This window comes from Photinus pyralis, unplaced genomic scaffold (genome assembly GCF_008802855.1).
Source record: "Photinus pyralis isolate 1611_PpyrPB1 unplaced genomic scaffold, Ppyr1.3 Ppyr1.4_LG1, whole genome shotgun sequence".
In the NCBI taxonomy this organism is placed as follows: Eukaryota; Metazoa; Arthropoda; class Insecta; order Coleoptera; family Lampyridae; genus Photinus; species Photinus pyralis.
Window position 1 is genome coordinate 32,193,609 of NW_022170249.1, and position 19,089 is coordinate 32,212,697.

Sequence of the window (19,089 nt, forward strand, 5' to 3'; positions counted from 1 at the left end):
TGGGCTGTCAAGGTAGGTAGTTGATTGACTGCCGTTGCATTATGTTGATCAACAAACAGTAACTGAAAATACAACATGCAACATTGTCTTATGCAGCCATTCACACACGCATACTTTCCTCATACAGTATAGGCAACTAAATTTCGGTCTCTCGCTGGTGCTAGTTGCCCGGCGATTTTACGACTGATGGTCTATTGGTTCATATGGAACTCTTTACATGAGGATACTTTTTTATTGCACTGAAAATGCTTCACCGAAAAAATACCTACCTCACTGTGCAAGCGCAGTTTAGAATGCCCAAAATCTGCCAAGTGTAACAGACTGTATCTCGCATACAATATCCCAGTGTAAAAGGGTACTTAATATATAGACCGGGAGATGGTGACACTTTTTGTGGTGTGATTTGCTACAAGTATGGCGACCATTCAAAGGTTTAATTAATTCACTATTCACTTTCTCATCTGTAATTAGGCTCTGCTGTTAGATGGGAAATAAAATATATTATTATTAAAGATATATTATTATTATTAAAACGAAAATGGTGCTAACTCTCTGGGAGTGGGGCCGTTATTGCGTGACGATTTTTTAAACATGTCTGAAAATTTAATAATTTTGGGCAATTTGCTACACAAAATTCTTTGGATTTTCTGGTAGTCGGTAACAAAGCAAATGACGGAAACGAAATGCCATACTTTTCCGGTGGGCCTTATAGCCCGCCATACTCATTGGAATGTGTCGATTGTTTGTTTTTTTTTTGGGTGATTTGCTACAAGCTCATTTTTTTATGAGCATCAAGTCTTCAATCAGTCATTCACAAAAAACAACCTGCCATACCGCAGCGACGGGCCCGCATAGCCGCCATACCGGCACAAAAATGTCATTTTTGTTAATAATTTTGGGTGATTTGCTACAGTATGGCATTTGGATTTTCCGAAAGTTCATGCTCCACTTTGATCCATGATATATGTGCCATACTCGTCATGAAGGCTTAAGATGGCCCCATACTCGAAAATCTGTTTTCCTAAAACATATTTGTGCTATAACTGGGACAAGCAAGGAACCTTGACGATCTTCTCGCGAGCTTCAGAAAAATGATTTTATTATTAAAAATTGGTAACAATCCATTCAAAAGAATAATTGTTCTAAATTGATTAACTTATCCCGACAAGGTATAATATCGTACTCGCATTTAACAATCACTCGTCATCTGTGTCGGATTCCTCAATATCGTCATCGGTCTCTTCTGTTTCATTCCCATTGCCCTCGTCACTACTCAAATCGATTTGATCTTCATTCTCTTGGTCAATGCGATCCAGAATGATATATCCGACAGTAGTGGGCATGACGTCGCCGTCGAACCAATTAAATTCATAATTATCTGGGTCTGTTAACTTCCATCCGTAATTTTCAGGACTATATTATGTTGATGGGTATTTCAGATGCGCAGTGCCAACTTTCTTAATTATGAAAGCATTTAAATGAAATTTGATACATATATGCGCATAGAATAAAAGCAAATGTAACAACAGCCAACAGCTGAAAAATTTGGTTTTGAACATGCTATAGCCATACCCAGGAGCTCGTTTGCTATATTTGTTTAAACGTTTATTATTATTAGTGTTACTTTAATTTGTATAATGATCAAATTTTCAATACAACCATTGAATAATAAATCTGAATAGAAGGTCAGTGAGATAGGAGAAAAGGTGGCCAGTTTTTATTATCTAGAATGTGCTGGTATCGTACGGCAAGTAACAAAACGTGATTAAAGGAAACTCTTCAACATTTTTTAATTAATATAATATAGCCGAGATACTCACTTCAAAATGAGTAGAGAGGTGAGAGAGAATGTTTTGACTACGGTGACATCATGCCATTGATAAACTTACGCACGTAGGTAACTGGATACCTTTGATACAACGATCGTCTAAATATAGTTTTCAGATGAATATTCGACTTAATTTTTAAGTTCTTAATTCAATAATAATAACAACGTTGTTGCAGAACGTAAAAAGTCAATTATTGGAGACAAGATAATTAGACAATAATACCTATGCTATAATATGATAGAGTCCGTTCACTTAGTCAAAAATGAACCAATTTTTTTACGTATTGTGCGTCAATAATCAATTGTGCTCAATAGTGCATTTATGCCACCGTTTGTGCCTTTTTGGTTTTGGAGATAATAGGACAAATGCATTGGAGGCTAAGTGAACGCCCCCCCCCCCCCAAAATTAAACTTTGTTTATTGTTCAACGACGGTATTGCGTAGTACTTCGATTGTTCGTAATGGTGCTTTTATGCTCACCGTTTGTACCTTTTTGGTTTCGGAGATTATAGGAAAAATCAAATGGGGGCAACTGAAATCGTAATTTTTTTGTTATTTGTGACATTTTCAACTAACTACATACGAAATTAGATCATTCACTATTAGTTTAGTAGGCGAGAGACACTTTGTAACCCCAAGGCCCATTCTTTAAACGACGAGTACGTACACTATAACTTTTGTTTGAAAAGTTATTTTAAAATTTTGTTCCTTAACTCATCCAGTATGTACACAATCAATTTCGTGGAATTCTCTCCATTTTCGTTGCCCGGCCTAGAATTGCAGTGGAACTTTTTTTTCGAATTTTTAAAAACTAATTCCAGATTCGTGATTTTCATGTTCAAATCCCCCAGGCACCAAATTTCGTCGAAGCAGGAGTGCGCCCTTCCGTGGTTGGAATTTTGAAAATGTTTTTTCAAAATCGGAAAGGGCATACCCGAAAACCTAATCAAAAACGTGTCACTCATCTTTGTAACTGTTGTGTAATGATCGTTTCAGTACGCACGTGCGCCGTGCGGGTTAGGGAAGCGATGGAAGAATGAAGGGACACGTTACGGAGGACGGCAGCGACCGCGCGGTACGGCAGTAGTGCTGTCGCTTGTTTACTTACATGTTTTCTATAATATTAATAATTATGTTTGTGTGCCAATTGCGTTGAGCAGTTTGTTGCTGCCCTTTCTTCCAGTAAGACAATACTAAAGTAACTCTTATGATTGCTGAGAAAAAAATTAAAGAACTCCAAATTTCACCACTTCTTTGGGGGTGACTCCCAAACAAAACACGTTTGACCCTCGGTTTATTTGAAAAAAAGTGCTTATCTTGAACCCCTCGGCCCTCTTATCACCCAATTTTCACCCTGTATAACAAACTTTAAATGACATCCTTACCTTTCCATGTCTGTATATATTACAAGTTTTAGTTTTTGTTAAGATGATTTCAGATATTTTCAATCGTCAATTTTCACTTAGCCCCCATTTGATTTTTGCTATTATCTCCGAAACCAAAAAGACACAAACGGTGCGCATAAATGCACAATTGGGGCACAATACATAAAAAAAAATTGGTTCATTCTTGGGCTAATGGGGGGCTAAGTGAACGGACCCTATGATAAATGTATGTTCTCTTGATTTATTTTTTCACGGTAAAAAACATTCCATTCAATGCGATTGACGACTGCGTCTTTTCTCTTGCTATGGAAATTCATAATAGCTTTGAAATTTCTTATTCGATCCGTAAACTTAAGAGGCCGTTCTCTGCATACGACTAGGAAAGTGCTTCAATAGAAATTATATGGGCCGAATAGCGTGTCTAGGTGTGGGACTTAGTATAACGTTTTGAGTAAATTGGATTCTATCCCGTGTTGTTAGGTGCCGATGTAAAGATAAAGGACACATCTATGCCTCTATTGTAACAGATTTTTGATTTAATACTCGAATTTTGCATAAATAATTGTAGAAGTACTTGATATTTATGGTATTTTCGGGTGCCGTAATTATTAATATTTAAAAAATATCAAAAATCTGTTACAAGAGAGGCGTAGAAAGAGGTTTTAGAATCAAAAGTGCCGGCATGGCGTTTTCGAGTCTTAGTTTCGTAAAAGTGCAATACAATTTCTTTCATGAAGCCGATTTAAAAAACCTTTCATTTCATATCATAATAGATTATATTGCACTTCTCTCATTTGAATGTTAAAGTTGTTGTTTAAAGTAGTAGTACTTAATTCCAAATTTTGTCTCAAAAACATGTTATTTGTGCATTTATAATTTATATACGGAAACAGCAATTAAACAATATCTGTAAATGCTCGCACAACTGACAGTATATTGCATATTCTGAAATATTCCAAAACATTGTCTATAGGTACAATAATAGTAAAGTTTAATTTCGATCTCAAAGTCTACATAAGGTAAGATCGTTTGAATCAAGATTTACTTGTAAGTTGATAACTTTGATGTCATTTCCTTAAGAGGTGTGCAAATAATAACATGTATTACGTAAGCATAAGTTGGTAAATACAGAGATAATATTGCAATACGATCTTCACGTGCTGTTATAACTCCCACACAGTCTACGAGATAAGTACGCGAAAGTAGCGTCATCTAAAGAAATATAATCACTTTGATTCAGTTGAGTAGGTGGTATAAAACCTCGATTAAAATTTAGTTACTTTTAATAAGCGGAGTTTGTCCCAGAGGGCAACCTACGGAGAAACTCCGTTAAAGTGGACCCTTCAAAAAGCATTGCGTTGTCTTTCTATTCAGATTTATTATTCAATGATACAACAATACAACTGCCCTGAAAATTTTATCAAAATTGATCAAAGTATACTGGGTGTTCAGATACTTATGGCGGGTAGTATAAACTTGAAGGCAGCTGCTACCTACTACCTGTGATCCATCGAATGCAATGCAGAACACAACGACCCCGTCCGGGACCTCTACAACTTGACTAAGAGGTTCGAGTGGGGCGGAGAATATTAAGCGACATACCATCTCGTGATAACACAAGATTGGCCCGGGATTCGTGTTTGAAACTTGATATTTACTTTTATTACACCTCAAACTGTCACGAAAAATTGGTGCCATACTGTAGCAAATCGCCCAAATTTTCCGAAAATTCTTACATTTTTGAAAAAATATTACACATAATTGGCCCATGCCACAGGTATGGCGTATCGAAATTTCTATGTCTGACTATAATAATAATAATAATGTATATTTTGCCCAACAGATGAGTATCCAATTAACGGACAAAATCCATATAACAAATAAGCAAGCAAGTAACAAAAAGAGAAATTTAAATATATGAGTAGAATAACGTTACATTTTGCGATGTTTAAGGAAAGGTGATTTAGTTTACACCACTCAGAAATATTATCAATTTGTTCTTGTAATATGCAACAGTCTTTCAATGAGGTAATAGGATGGAATATTTTTAAATCATCAGCAAATAACAGCTTCTCGCAAAAAATAACATTACTGATATCATTAATGTATAAAAGAAATAAAAGGGGGCCGAGGTTAGAACCTTGGGGTACACCCGATGTTGGCAAGTAAATCCTAGAATTGTAATTATTATGACACATACTGAGGGCGATTTTCTAGGTAGGACGACATAAGGCAAAGTAAATTGTTATTAAAGCCAAATTTATAAAGTTTATAGAGTAAAATTCTATGACTAATCCGATCAAATGCCTTCGATATATCCATATATAAGACATCAACCTGGCCCTGGCTATAAAAATAACTGGTGGAAAAAATTATAGGGTGTATCAAATCGCCCAAAATTATTAACAAAAATGACATCTTTGTGCCGGTATGGCGGCTATGCGGGCCCGTCGCTGAGGTATGGCAGGTTGATTTTCGTGAATGACTGATTGAAGACCTGATGCTCATAAAAAAATGAGCTTGTAGCAAATCACCCAAAAAAAAACAAACAATCGACACGTTCCAATGAGTATGGCGGGCTATAAGGCCCACTGGAAAAGTACCTATGGCATTTCGTTTCCGACATTTGCTAAGTCACCGACTACCAGAAAATCCAAAGAATTTTGTGTAGCAAATTGGCCAAAATCATTAAATTTTCCGACATGTTTAAACAATCGTCACGCAATAACGGCCCCACTCCCAGAGAGTTAGCACCATTTTCGTTTCGAGGAGTACTTAATTAAACCTTTGAATGGTCGCCATACTTGTAGCAAATCACACCACAAAAAGTGTCACCATCTCCCGGTCTAATACTTACACATAAGATTTTTTGAATGTATTTACATTTACGTTAACATTCAAAGTGAAATTTGATGGGTTAGGGATTGGGATTAAATATTACACAAAAGTACATTGGAGTTAGTGATACCAAACAACAAATGATTTTTCAAATTTATTAGTAATAATTCTAATAAATAAATAAGTGTATTTTGATTAAATTATTTATTGCAACTAATATTAATTTTAACTGCAATTAATTATACATAGGCACTGATTGGAATAGGATTGTATACTACAGATCTATGTAATCTGCATGAAATATATTAACAAATTTGATTGGTGTTACTTTTTATTAATGATTCTATTACATCCAGCACGCAGGAGTGTTATACATTATTGTATCATATATTGTGCTTTAGCCATCTACATTTACTATTACAGTAAAAGCATATTTGTTTGTTGTATAACAAATCAAATAATTCAAGCAAAAATTAACCCGACAATAAACAATATTTGTCATATTACACAAAGGCTGTGATTGTAACTTTTCGTTTTCAAATTTCTGCAATATATACATATAGAGAGTCATAAAGAGAAAAGTAAATGAATTACTATCTTATATTTTAAATTCTACTATATTTGACTTTCTCTTATCTTTGCTCACTAAGCAATTATTAGTCTCTTTAAAAGTATCCCCAAAGTTGGTAGTGCCTTCTGTTAAGATTTCTTAAATTACTTATGTTGGTAAATGGTAAAACATATCCCAAATATCCAGTTTTCTTTGGATAGCTTGTTTACTTATTTGATAAATGACTTTTGATTAAAACAATTACAATTGCAATTTCCATTTCAAGAAAATTAGCGCTTTGTAACGCGCTAATGAATTGGGTGATTATAATGCATCACAACTTTTGTTATTTTCATCTTACAAATGCTAGTTTTTATTCAAGTCATTTTGCTGAAAAAATTATAATCTGGAGCAGTACTTCTTTATTTGTATGTAGAAAATACCAGAACCATAGCCCTTTGATTTATAATCTTAAGCTATATTTTTAATTTACAAAAAAAATATGGCACATCTCACCACAAACCTGACTGAATAGTTAATGAAACTATTATGGCATAGTCATGGAGAAGAGCACAATCCAGCATGTTCATTTTGTTGATTTAACAAAAGTTTCTAGTTTTGTTCAAATCATTTCCTAAAAAAATGCCACGGTAGAAAAATTACAATAAAATCAGAATTCAGAATTAAATGGATTTTCAAATTATACTTCATCGTGCTACTTCAACAACATTTTCTTCATCAGTTGGAGTATAATTTGTTCATTTAAGCGGAAAAACCTATGACCCATTACAGCAGTAATTGCACATAAGTTCCTACCCGCCCTGAAAATCACAGACACTAAACATTTAACCAGCATTACAAATCTTATACAAAAAATTCACAGCGAAAATTGTTATTTCTAGCATATCACATTGCAAGGAGAAAATGAATTACATCACTTATTTCATATACAGAGAGATTATTTTACGAGAATGCAGGGAATTTTTCTTAAATGTATACATATTGATCACTCGTTTTGCTCTAAACCTAAAGCATTCGTTTATTGGTCCACCAAAAAGTGAAGAGAAGGTATCGTTTTTTATTACAAAAGAGAGTGCAGGAGGAACGCAAGAGACGTGATCATGCGGTCAAGTTTATTTTAACCTAAAAATTAGCCTTTGTCTTCTCTGATTGACTGTTTCGGTTTGCGATTTGTTTCATAAAAGTGTTAACGTGGTTTGTCGCGTGTAATGTTGGTTGCCTACAGCCAGTGGCGGTTTCTCAATAAGTGCACATCAGCACGTGTACTCCCAAAAATCATTTAAAAAAAAAAAAGAAAACAACAAATTTTATTTATGTATTTAACATTCTTGCACTTCGTATCTCGCAATAAAAATAGTTCACTTATCTTATCTGAAATGCAAAACCTAAGTACACTGACACACTGCTGAACGTGTATTCCCATTCCGACTTTGCGTGCAGTGCACAATTAGCTACCATCTCTGATTCGTTCAAACGCTACGTCGCCTTTGCCCGTGCGCCCAGCGAGTGTCCAAGTTGTAAACTATAGTAAGAGCACACTCTCAATGTGAACAGTATTCGCCGGACTACGAAGTCGGGCTTGTTGCTCGTTTCGGTTTTAAAAAGTAACGTTCCGACGTTACCGTTCATTATTTAAAGACAATTATTAAATTTCATTTACTAAAATTAGAAGATCAAATTAAAATAAAAAATGCGGGTCGCCCAAAACCGAGTTTGGAAATATCGAAAATCAATAAAGAAAGTTGGGATTATAAACGATCGCTTACAATAGACATGTATGAAAAAACTGACTGGTTATGCGGTTGTACCTTTAACAATAGTCTGTATTGTTTTCCGTGTTTGTTGTTTGGTGATGAGCTCGGTGATGAGGCATCAGAATATTCAGAATGGACAAAGAATGGCGTTACAGACTTAGTGCATTTATCCGAAAAAATTAAAAAATATGAATCTTCAAAGGCACATACCTATATCTGCTAAATTGAAATTTAATTTATTAGGTAAGCAAGATATAGGTACATACGGCAACAGTTAAATAGTGCATAATTATCGTTTGAGTATCAAAAAACGTAATGAGGAAGTAAAAAAGAACAGGTATGTTTTATCCAAAATTATAGACCGTATAAAATTTTGTGGTGCTTTTGAACTTGCTCTCCGCAGCGATAACAAACGAGAAAATTCAATAATCCCTGGAGTATTTAGAGGTCTCATCAATAAGCTTTTTTATGCAATTTAATAGGCCCTTTTTTTTAATTGTGCACCCCCAAGACACACCACTACGCGCCGCCACTGCCTACAGCCATCTATTCCATGCATTGGCATGTTTTTTTTTATTAACGTATACATAGACCATATGTATAAATTTAAGAAAAATTCCCTGTATAATTCTCCTATGCATCCTTGTGACAAAGCATTAGACAATTAATCAAATAGCATCTATTAACAAATGATATTCAGAATTTTATCCATCGTGGACATTTCTACTACAATATCATTAGCAAGTGCTATAAAGTTCACAAAGGAAACAAATGTGTGACAGACTACCTAAAATCTATAATGCTTTGATGTGACATGTTTAAAAGAAATTCCTCAGTATACAAATTGGGAGAAACTGTGAAATGGGTGTAATTGGAGTTTGTGGAAGTACAGAATTGACCACTTTTGATCAAACTACTCAAGATAAATGGCTGACAATCTTTTCAAAGGCGTTAAAACTGGGTTGTGCGTTCAATATATAATGGTAGTTCAGCTGATTTGAAGTTTTCACTTAGCGAGCCAGGAAGTCATCATCATCAAATCATCTAATGAGCTAATATCTAAAACATTTAGTACAGCCTCTAATTATCGTTGTGAGCAACGTGTTATCACATTAATTAGCAATTAAGGCCCCATTTAAAAAAATAGTGTCTTGCACATCTTTTTTGAGCAAATTATAAAATAGTAATTCATTTAAAATTCGTAAAATAAGGGGTTTATTTTATACATTTTTGGGAAAATAAATAGAGGTTTTTTATAAACTTAAATTCGTGAGAAGTTAATGAATAATCCAGTCTTTAAGGTAATAATAGTGATAATATTACTAAATAAATAAAAACAATAAACATTAACTGTTACTAAGAAGCAACAAAAACTTACTATTAATATAAATGGTCAAAAAATAAATTGTTCTAATTGGACAGCCATATTTACGAATTTAATTGAGAAGGCACGAGGAAAGCTCGATATACCACTTAGTCACTGGTTGCTCATAAAAATGGGTTACTAGAAAATTCGTTGGCGGTCGACGACCCTGTCTAAATACAGATAGATAGATGTACAACTTGTAGTATATTAGCGTTAGAAACTTACCGTGAACGGATTGGACCACCCACTACCGTTACTAGACGGAAAAGCGGACGTGAAAAAATCGGATGTGTTAGCTTTTATGTTCGTTGTTCGAAATGGATTACTATTACACGGATTCGATTGTTCTAGAGATTCGCCCCAAGTTACATTACCATTAAACGGATTAAAAACTTTGGATGTATCTGACTGTGTAAATGGACTTACGAATAGATCTGAAACAAAACCTGCCCAGTCACAGACCACCATGTTTCTAACCAGGTGCTTACCTTGACTAGGTGAATTAAACATAGTTGATTGAGGAGAAGGAGAACTGTACACTGAGCTAGGAGTAACGGAAGAGGAATTATTTGATCCTGAACTCCAATCTAATTGTGGTTGACTTTTAAAAGCATTGTCTAAATCTTTTAAGGCGGCATATCGATCTACAGCTGGCGGCAAAGGTCCATTTTGATTTAATTGCGTATTAGTACTACCGTTAAATGTCAAGGCACCTGCAAGTAAAGTTGTTCGTTTTAAACTGGAACCGATAACACAACGTACCGTTACTGTTAAAGGCAGTATTGTTATCAAAGTTTGCAAAGGCCATTTGGATATCACTGGTATTATTATTTTTTTTATCTTTTTCCACACTGACAGCATTGTAAATATCGGCACTTCCAAAATCGGCTACAAAATCGAATCCATTCACATTTTTACTCTTTTTATCACTAATCAATCCATTTATTGGATGCAGTGGGACATGCGTTTTATACTTTGGTTCTTGTGGTTTACTAACGACGACCGATTGAGGAGCTGTTTCAAAGCCATTTGTAATTGTCGTTGTCGGAAGAGGAGCGTCCATATAATATCGCTTCAGTTCGTATTTTTCTACCATAAAGTCGCGGGTCATTTGCTCATCTCTATTTGTCAGGCTGTCCCCTTCATATAACCCCAGCCACGTACTTCTGCAATACTTATTACCAGTCATTCGAAGTACATCCATCTCTCCTTGTGTAAAGGAAGCCATAGATATGGATTTTACCCGATGTGGTGGGGTTAAACCTCTTCTGCAAATAAAAGAAAAAATTACTAAAAACAGGTCGTGTTATTTGCATTTGTTTAAAAGACTTTATGTATATAGCCAATTAAAAGAATTTTATCAATTCAAAGGCGTGCTTTTAGAACTATAACTGATCTGGATTACAGAGCTTGCTGTAAACATAAATTTATGGAACTTATGTATCTATATATTAAATTGCATATTACACATTGATTTACCAATTGCATAATTTATCATAGCTTTTGTTTTGACATCACCAATGGATATATTTCTTGCAGACGTCTCAATCGTAGGGTCGCACTGAAGTGCTCTGCCGCCTTTTTAGATTCGTTTTAGGGGTTTATTTTGATTTTGTTAAGATTGTGGCAGTGTACAGGGTGGTTCAAATTCGTGGCCCATCATTAGGATCTCCATAACGTGTACAGCTCAGTGTATAGCGTAGTTGCTCCTTTTTTTTTTACTAAAAAAACGCATTTCATATTTTTGAAAGTTCTTTAAAAATAACCGAGACAGAGGTTAGAGCCTTAAATGGCCACTTTTTTTCGGAGAATCTGATTCTGTATCAGAATTTCCATAACACGCTAGATGCAGAAGATATAAGCTGCTTTCTTATGGACACGAGACTGCATTTTTACGGAGTGAGATAGAGGACAACAAAAATTCATTTGAGTCCATGGCTATCATAGCCATGTTGATTCAGCAAGATCTAGTTACCCGTGGATGTTTTGTTGAGAAGTGAATGTAAAACATTTGATTTGGAAATTTTTCTTGTAAATTTATGTAAAAGTATAGTGTGCCACGTCATTTGCCCTCTTATCTCATTCCGAAAAATCCAATATAGGTACACCATAACGGATTTTTACCTTAAGAAATAAGAAAGTCCTATTCTCCGAAAAAAAGTGCCCATAAAAAGTGCCGACTAGAACCGTCAATTTTCGACCTTTTACTCTAGGGAACTTACAAACAAAATTTGACATCTGCAGTTTTTCGGCAATATCTCACTTATTTTCAATGATTTTTCAAAAATGTCAATTGCGTTTTTTAGTCACGAAAAGGGGCAACTTTGTCTCTATTTAACCTACACTGTATCTCTCACAGCTGCGGAGATTTCAACGGTAAGCCACGAATTGAAACCACCCTGTATGTACATAAGGGATAAAGGATGCAAGACTGTCAAAGTTTTTTTAATATCTGTTATGCTATTGCAACCGGTTCCTCTATCCGTCCGTCCAAGGTCTTAATTACTCAGTTTTCAAAATATTTAGTTCGTTCTTTTTGTATTCGGTAGCTCTGGCACCTGAGCCAAGAAAAATGTCAACTTTCTTATTTATAGTATATTTTTTGAAATGTTTACTGTAGACTCTTCTAGTAAAAGAAAACATACCACAAAAATCAAAAGTGCCCAATGTCAATTTTATTACTTCTAAAGATTTTTTAAATTTTAATTACAGATGCTTCTATTAAAAACAAACTTATGGTATATAGTATAAATTACTCTATGCGACATGTTCGTCTGGGGTTAAAATTTCAAACAACTCTCTCTATACATAAAAATGTTAACATTGCACAATCTGCGCATGCGCACATCTGATTTGTTTGCCTTCACTAGAAGTATTTGTGATGAAAATTTAAAAAAATACACCGCGTACATTCATCGTCAAGATTTTTAATGCACTTTCACTTTCAAAAAATAAAAAGTGCACTTTTGCGCTCTTGATGTCTGTCTGTCCGAGTCACAAAGGCTCGGGAACTACTCCACTTACAGACTTGGTGTCATTCGATCAAAAATTACTTCATGTTTGTATTCTTGTTAAGGCATGAAATATCCATAAGGGCTATTAAAATCGAAAAAACAAATTTCTCTTCGCCTCTTGCTCACAAGCGGCGTAACGAATTTTTCTTGGCTCGGTTGCCAGTTATAAGCTATCAAAAAAAAAAACGAACGAAATATATTGAAAACTGTAGGTAAGGTCTCGGACGGACAGGCGGACAAAGAAAGTAGGTGCAATAACGTACCCACCTTCGTTGGAAAATGCGCTCGTGAATTCTTTACAAATGTGTTGCAATCAGAATTTTTTACGCATGCATTTTGCATTGTAGCGTGAAGTAAATTGTACCTACCTAGAAAGATAATGGAAAACGAACAGCGTACGCACGATTTTGTCAAACTAAAAATTAAATTTCATTTAAAACCTTTTATCAAACCTGAAATTGTAAAAAAATACAAAATTCTCTGAATGTTGATAGACGAATGAATCTACGTAAATACGAGCGTAAATATAATCAGTACTATACGTAAACTAATGCGAACTTTACGGAAAACTGATAGTTTCAAGTTTCGGAGGAGTCTGTTTCGCATAATACAAAAAAACTGGACCGTACATCATTTCGTGTAATTTATTCATTAACGTCCCGTAAGGACACAATTTTAACGTCAATATGTGCAAAAAACTTTAATTTGACCCCAAGGTGAAAACGTTTAAAAAGTGGGACGTTTTTTGGCGGGTTATTTAACATTTGAAATCGCGCCTCTTATTACATCACAACTGGTAGCTAAAATAACCTTCAATCGATTTTAGTCTAAGTAAATAACGATTAAATGATCAAAAGTCAATCACATATCGTCTATTTAAAAAAAAATATTTAATATAATAGTTGGTACTGTTAGTTTATTATGCTTGTAATTATTCTAGTCTAAACTTGGTTTGTTTGCTATGATTAATGTTAATGTTTGTAGATACTTACTGTTAGTTTGCTCATTTATCTTAGCACCGCAATAATCGAGACAATAATTATAAATTATTCATTTAAAAAATTGGAAAACATTTTTCAAAAAGAAAATCACATTTCTCAAATGACGTTGCATGTTTCCCCAAAACATTGGGGAAGCTTCAACTTCTACCTTAGCTTTAAATTTGAGAATCGTTTCTATTATAGGCGAATACAGTTACCCGATTATCGAAACCCTGAAAGTGTAAATTTGCCTCGAAATTTGCTAAACAAAAGTCGTCAATTTTTTGCCAAATAAATTGGATAAAATGGCTGGTGTGAAGAAAGTATGTCGATAACAAGATAAACATCTCATAGTGAGATTCATGCAAAGAAAAAGACAAAGCGGCGCAATATTCCCACATTTCTGAAAATATACTAGAAATACATGCAGTTTTAAACAATTCCAGTGTCTGCAATGCGAAATGCTGATTCGTCTTATGCAATCACTTACACTTTGCTGGATTAACAAGCGCAATTTGAGAAGGTTATTACGAAATGTCCGTATCTATTATTCTGCATTGTGAGAAATGTTCATATATTCATTTTGAATTCAGTCTATTGTATATGTATTACATTTTTAATTCAATGCTGCAAATGTTCAATCAATCAGTGATCTCATAGATCAGTGTCCATTTCTAAAGTCATTCTGTATCAAGTCAATATGGATCAACCACAGAGAAATTGTAACTAGATTAATGAAAACAACATTTTGGGCTTTAAGACACCAATCCAAATTATTGGAGTGCAGAATTCTAATTTTTTTGCATATAGTCTACTCTCTAAACATATCGGACAGTCAGTAACAAAAGAGCTATTAAAACTTGAATGATACAGAAAGACAGACTTCGTTTCCAACACGGTTTAAACTTTTTAGTGAAATTCCACCGCAGACAACTTTTCATCAGACAAATTAACTATTCAAATTTCAACACTCTACAATGTCCAATAAATGTTCAAAACCAAAACGGATCCACCCTCTACTCAAAATCAATCACATTTGCAACAAAAATTCGAGAAAATTTCCAACATTTTCGACAATTTATTACACGTGAATTTCTTATAGTCATTAGAGAGCATTCACTGGTCTAAATTTACAGATATTTTTAAAAAGAACTCGAAAAAGAAGCATGTTTCAATACAACAATTTCTATACGATCCGATAAATCTAACAACCCTCTCAAATTACTTGTACCGAGAGGCAAACTGTATAAACATTCGGAGTTCCTGTAAAAATTAGTATACCATGTAGACCATTAACAAAAATAAATGACAATATACAAGGTTTCCCATTGTCGACATTTTTACAGGGTGTCTCCGTTATTTTTTACTGCTATCAAACAAATTTCTAAAAAAGACGTCATGTGCTCTTCTTGGCTCACACATAAAATGGCACAATCAAAATTTGAAAATATACGTTCGGTTACGAGATACGAGAGCAAATCAAAAATTGTCAATTTCAGATCGACCCTATATTTTCTTGCATAAAGAAGTTTTTGATTACAAAAGTGTGTACTTGATTAATAATCTGCCGTTTTCAAAATAAATATACGATGTCAACAAAAGAAGTTACCGGACCTAACCTCATTTTTTAAAAAGAACACCCTGTATATTTTAATCTAATAAGATATCATATTCCCTTTTTAAAAATATAACTCACTAAGGATATTAAAAAATACAAGTGATTCAAAAAATTAAAAAAAAATTGAATGAACTTCTTTTAGTTTCTTTAGCACTTTTTTACCTTGATAAAAAAATATTCGAAAAAATGCAAAATTTTTTTTAATCGCTGATATATAATTTATTGAATATCACATCCTTAGTGAGTTTTATTTTTGAAGGTTGTCTCATTTAAAAAATGAGGTTAAATGTGATAACTTTTTACCCAAGTCCGTATACTTATTTTAAAAATGGCAGATTATTCGACAATCATTATAAAAAAACTTTTGTAATTTATCTGTATATTTTCTAACTACAAAAATATAAGGTCATTCTGAAATTGAACATTTTTAGATTTCCCCACGTATGTCTTAAGCTGGTGAAAATTTTCAAATTTTGATTTTAACATTTTAAATGTGATCCAAAACAGCACATTACATACTTTTTTGATGGCACTATTTAATTGACGTGTCGAGGATATCCTTATCCTGGACACAGTGTATACCTACAATAGCAAAATTCACAAGCAATTGCGATATTATTTTGCTTCTAAACAGAAACTTTTCACTGTCGTTATTTCATGCTCTTCTCTGTTCTCTTTTTACCCATGTTTATAGCCAAGTTTGTCTACCATCAAGTGTCTTCAATAAAATGGTAAAAATCTATTTCAACCTAACTGCATGTTGTGTAAGTATGTAATATTCTAAATTACTATGATACACTTGTTAAATACATATAAATCCCATAAATACAATAAAAATGTTGAGCTTGCACATGCGCAATCAATTTTTTAACATTTGCACCGAGATCTGCACATAATAAACAATTGCCAACGTAACAACCATGGCTTCCAACAACGCCAATGCTCTGGCTCCATCAATGCATTTATCTGCTTCCTAAACCAAATTGGGATTTAGATCAAGATTTTGGGTCTCTCTGCACCCAAAAATAACGAACCAAATAACCCTGTATATACAACCTACGCTGATGCACACATTTTTGAGAGATGGCAACCACGCGACATTTGACAAGCAGAGAAAAGATGTCTGCACCGTCTGGGAGAGCACCGATTCTTCTTACGTTACAAGCATCTTTGTTTTTAACGGCGGTTAAGACAGCATTGTTCCATAAAGTTTGTTGTTATTTAATGCAGGTAGTAATGTTTGCATTTTTTGCAACATTTTGTTTTTTTTTAGTAGCATTTTTTTATTACGAATACAACGATATACAACACACAAAAAAACAAAAGTTAGAAAATGTTGGTTTCAACAGGATGGTGCACCCGCACACAACGCCCTAATCGTGCAAGAAGAGAATGCCATCTGACAAATTTCCTATTAAATTTGTCCTACGCCATTTTTAGCTATCTGTATTCTATTGAAGCTTGCAACGACAACTGTCCTGTAATTTTTGCAATCTACTTACCAGACGTAAAAAATGTGTTGCAAAGCAATATCAAGTAATTAATTAAAATATATATTTGTACCTTAACAGTAGTAGGTTCAGTTATTTTTAGCTCTATTGAAACCATGGTGGCGCCCACACAAATTTTTAATCTGAAAAGCTAGACCTCAAGCAAAGGTCCAAAATGAAACATATTTGGCCTTCTCCAATTATTAGATATACAGTGTGCCCCAAATGTATGGTATAATCGAGGGTATAATGGATTTACCCAAACTTTTTATAACATTTAAACTCTGCATCATTTTAAAAGGTATTACTTGACCAATGTAAAAAATTAATAATGAACAGGATGTTCCATTAGGAAATATTTTAACTCCAAATGGTTTACCACTATCAAAATTTTTTAATGTGAAAATGTAGGGAATATGTTTTTATGTGGCTGGAAATACTTACCAAAGAAATAGCACAGAAAGAACTTAACTGGACTGAATAACCCAAAAATATAACAATAATTACTTACCTACTACTGCCTGAGTATAATTAGTAACTAAATTGACAATGGTGAGAATTGCCAGTCATTTTCTCATGACTGGCGAGACCGGTGATGTAAGACTTTATTGAAAAAGAAAGATACCACCTAGGTTCCCATGGTGATGCTAAAACTTGAAACCATCAGCCATATTTGTTGCAAATAAGTAAAATAAAAACTTTAATAAAATGATTTTTATTTTCACATAGTAACCCAAGGTTGGTCTTGCCTGCACTTCTGACATGGAAGCATGCAATTACCAGTTTAAAGAGGCAAACTGTTACAAAACCGTCAAATAAAAAGTCAGTTCTGCACATGCGCACGCCCAATTTAAATGTACAAATCACAGGAAGAAATGCTCTCAAAATAACATAAAATCTACAGATCTCAGAATATTCATCACACCCACACCCACTATAAATTGTGCCTTCTTTATTGCCCATCTCAAACTTAAAGGAGTTCATACAGTAACCTTCTCAATACATCCCACCAAATACTTTAATATAACCTACTAAAATTTATAACAGAAGCATGAAATGTGAGATAAAGTTCCATACACCAGACAACTGTCTGTATAGTAGGGGTGATTCGACATTGTATATGAGTGGTTTTACGAGACTATCAGTCATAAACTTCCTGCAATATTTAATCTGTCTACATTCTAAGAACTGTAATCAGCCCACAGCTACAGCATAGTTAACTATATTGTTTACACAAGAATTCGCATGTTTTTGTATAATCCACGTATCAATTGACCGAAACCCGACAGTACACAGGAATAGCTGATAAACTTGACCATTAATTAGGCCGCAGACAACAAATTTATAACGGCAGAGATAAGCAATCGAGAACGTATTTCGTTCATAGAAGAGAGATGTTAATTATTGACTAATGATTGGCGTATTTGTAAAGTCCATCAGATAATTTAAAAATGTAGCACACTAAACAAATCGTAGTTGCTCAATAGTTATTTGTAAATTTTAATAGGTTACAACTCAAATATAAACGGGGTCAATTCAATGCGGAATTGCACATAAGGGTCAACACTTTTAAGCCACCCTTACAACATTTTTCCCAATTTTAATAAGTTAGGTTAAAGAAAAAAATTTCAACTTACAGTAATCCGGAGCATTTTGTGCACACGAAAGAACCAATTGTCACATTTACGTATGTAGGTCCTCTTTGATTGCAGTCGAAACAGTATTTATTATGCGGTAAAGATGCTAAATCTCGCAGAAGTTTTAAATTTTTCTCATCTTGTTTTTTGCGAGAGGACGCCATTTTCTATATTGTTTTTAATTACGCACTAATAAGTCTATTCTTTTGTGTTGTCACACTCGCAGACCATGTGGTTAAAACAAAAGAACTGCGGCTAATCGTATAGTGAATCACCGCTCACTGCACGATCTTCGTGCTCATTTTGATTTGAGTGTTTTAAAATTCTCGGTGAAATAATGACTCATTCATAAAGTCATTGAATTTAATTGTTGGGATTTTCATCAAATAGAAATTTCATTTTGGTATTGACGACGTTTGCGCCATCTATGCACATATTTATGGATTAGTGGTAAAAAGGCGTAATTGTTTATTTCAATTTATTTTGTCACTTATTTTTGGATGCATGTTATCGTCGCAGACGCCAGTCACCAGTGTAGTATTAATCAATACAAATAATACAGAAATACGCACTGGTTGTTTTCCAAAGCGGAAAAACGCCTGCGGTTA

General features: G+C 34.1%; 1 protein-coding gene across 1 annotated transcript; it reads right to left on the reverse strand.

The window, feature by feature from the left end:
- Positions 1 to 6,444: 6,444 nt before the first annotated feature.
- LOC116166981 (arf-GAP domain and FG repeat-containing protein 1) lies at positions 6,445 to 18,850 on the reverse strand. The gene is made up of 5 exons (XM_031482212.1): positions 18,482 to 18,850; positions 10,505 to 11,010; positions 10,231 to 10,455; positions 9,968 to 10,176; positions 6,445 to 9,912 (listed from the first exon to the last, which is right to left on the reverse strand). Exons 1-5 carry the CDS (start codon positions 18,643 to 18,645, stop codon positions 9,865 to 9,867), a joined length of 1,152 nt encoding a protein of 383 aa, XP_031338072.1. The 5' UTR covers positions 18,646 to 18,850; the 3' UTR covers positions 6,445 to 9,864.
- Positions 18,851 to 19,089: the final 239 nt, after the last annotated feature.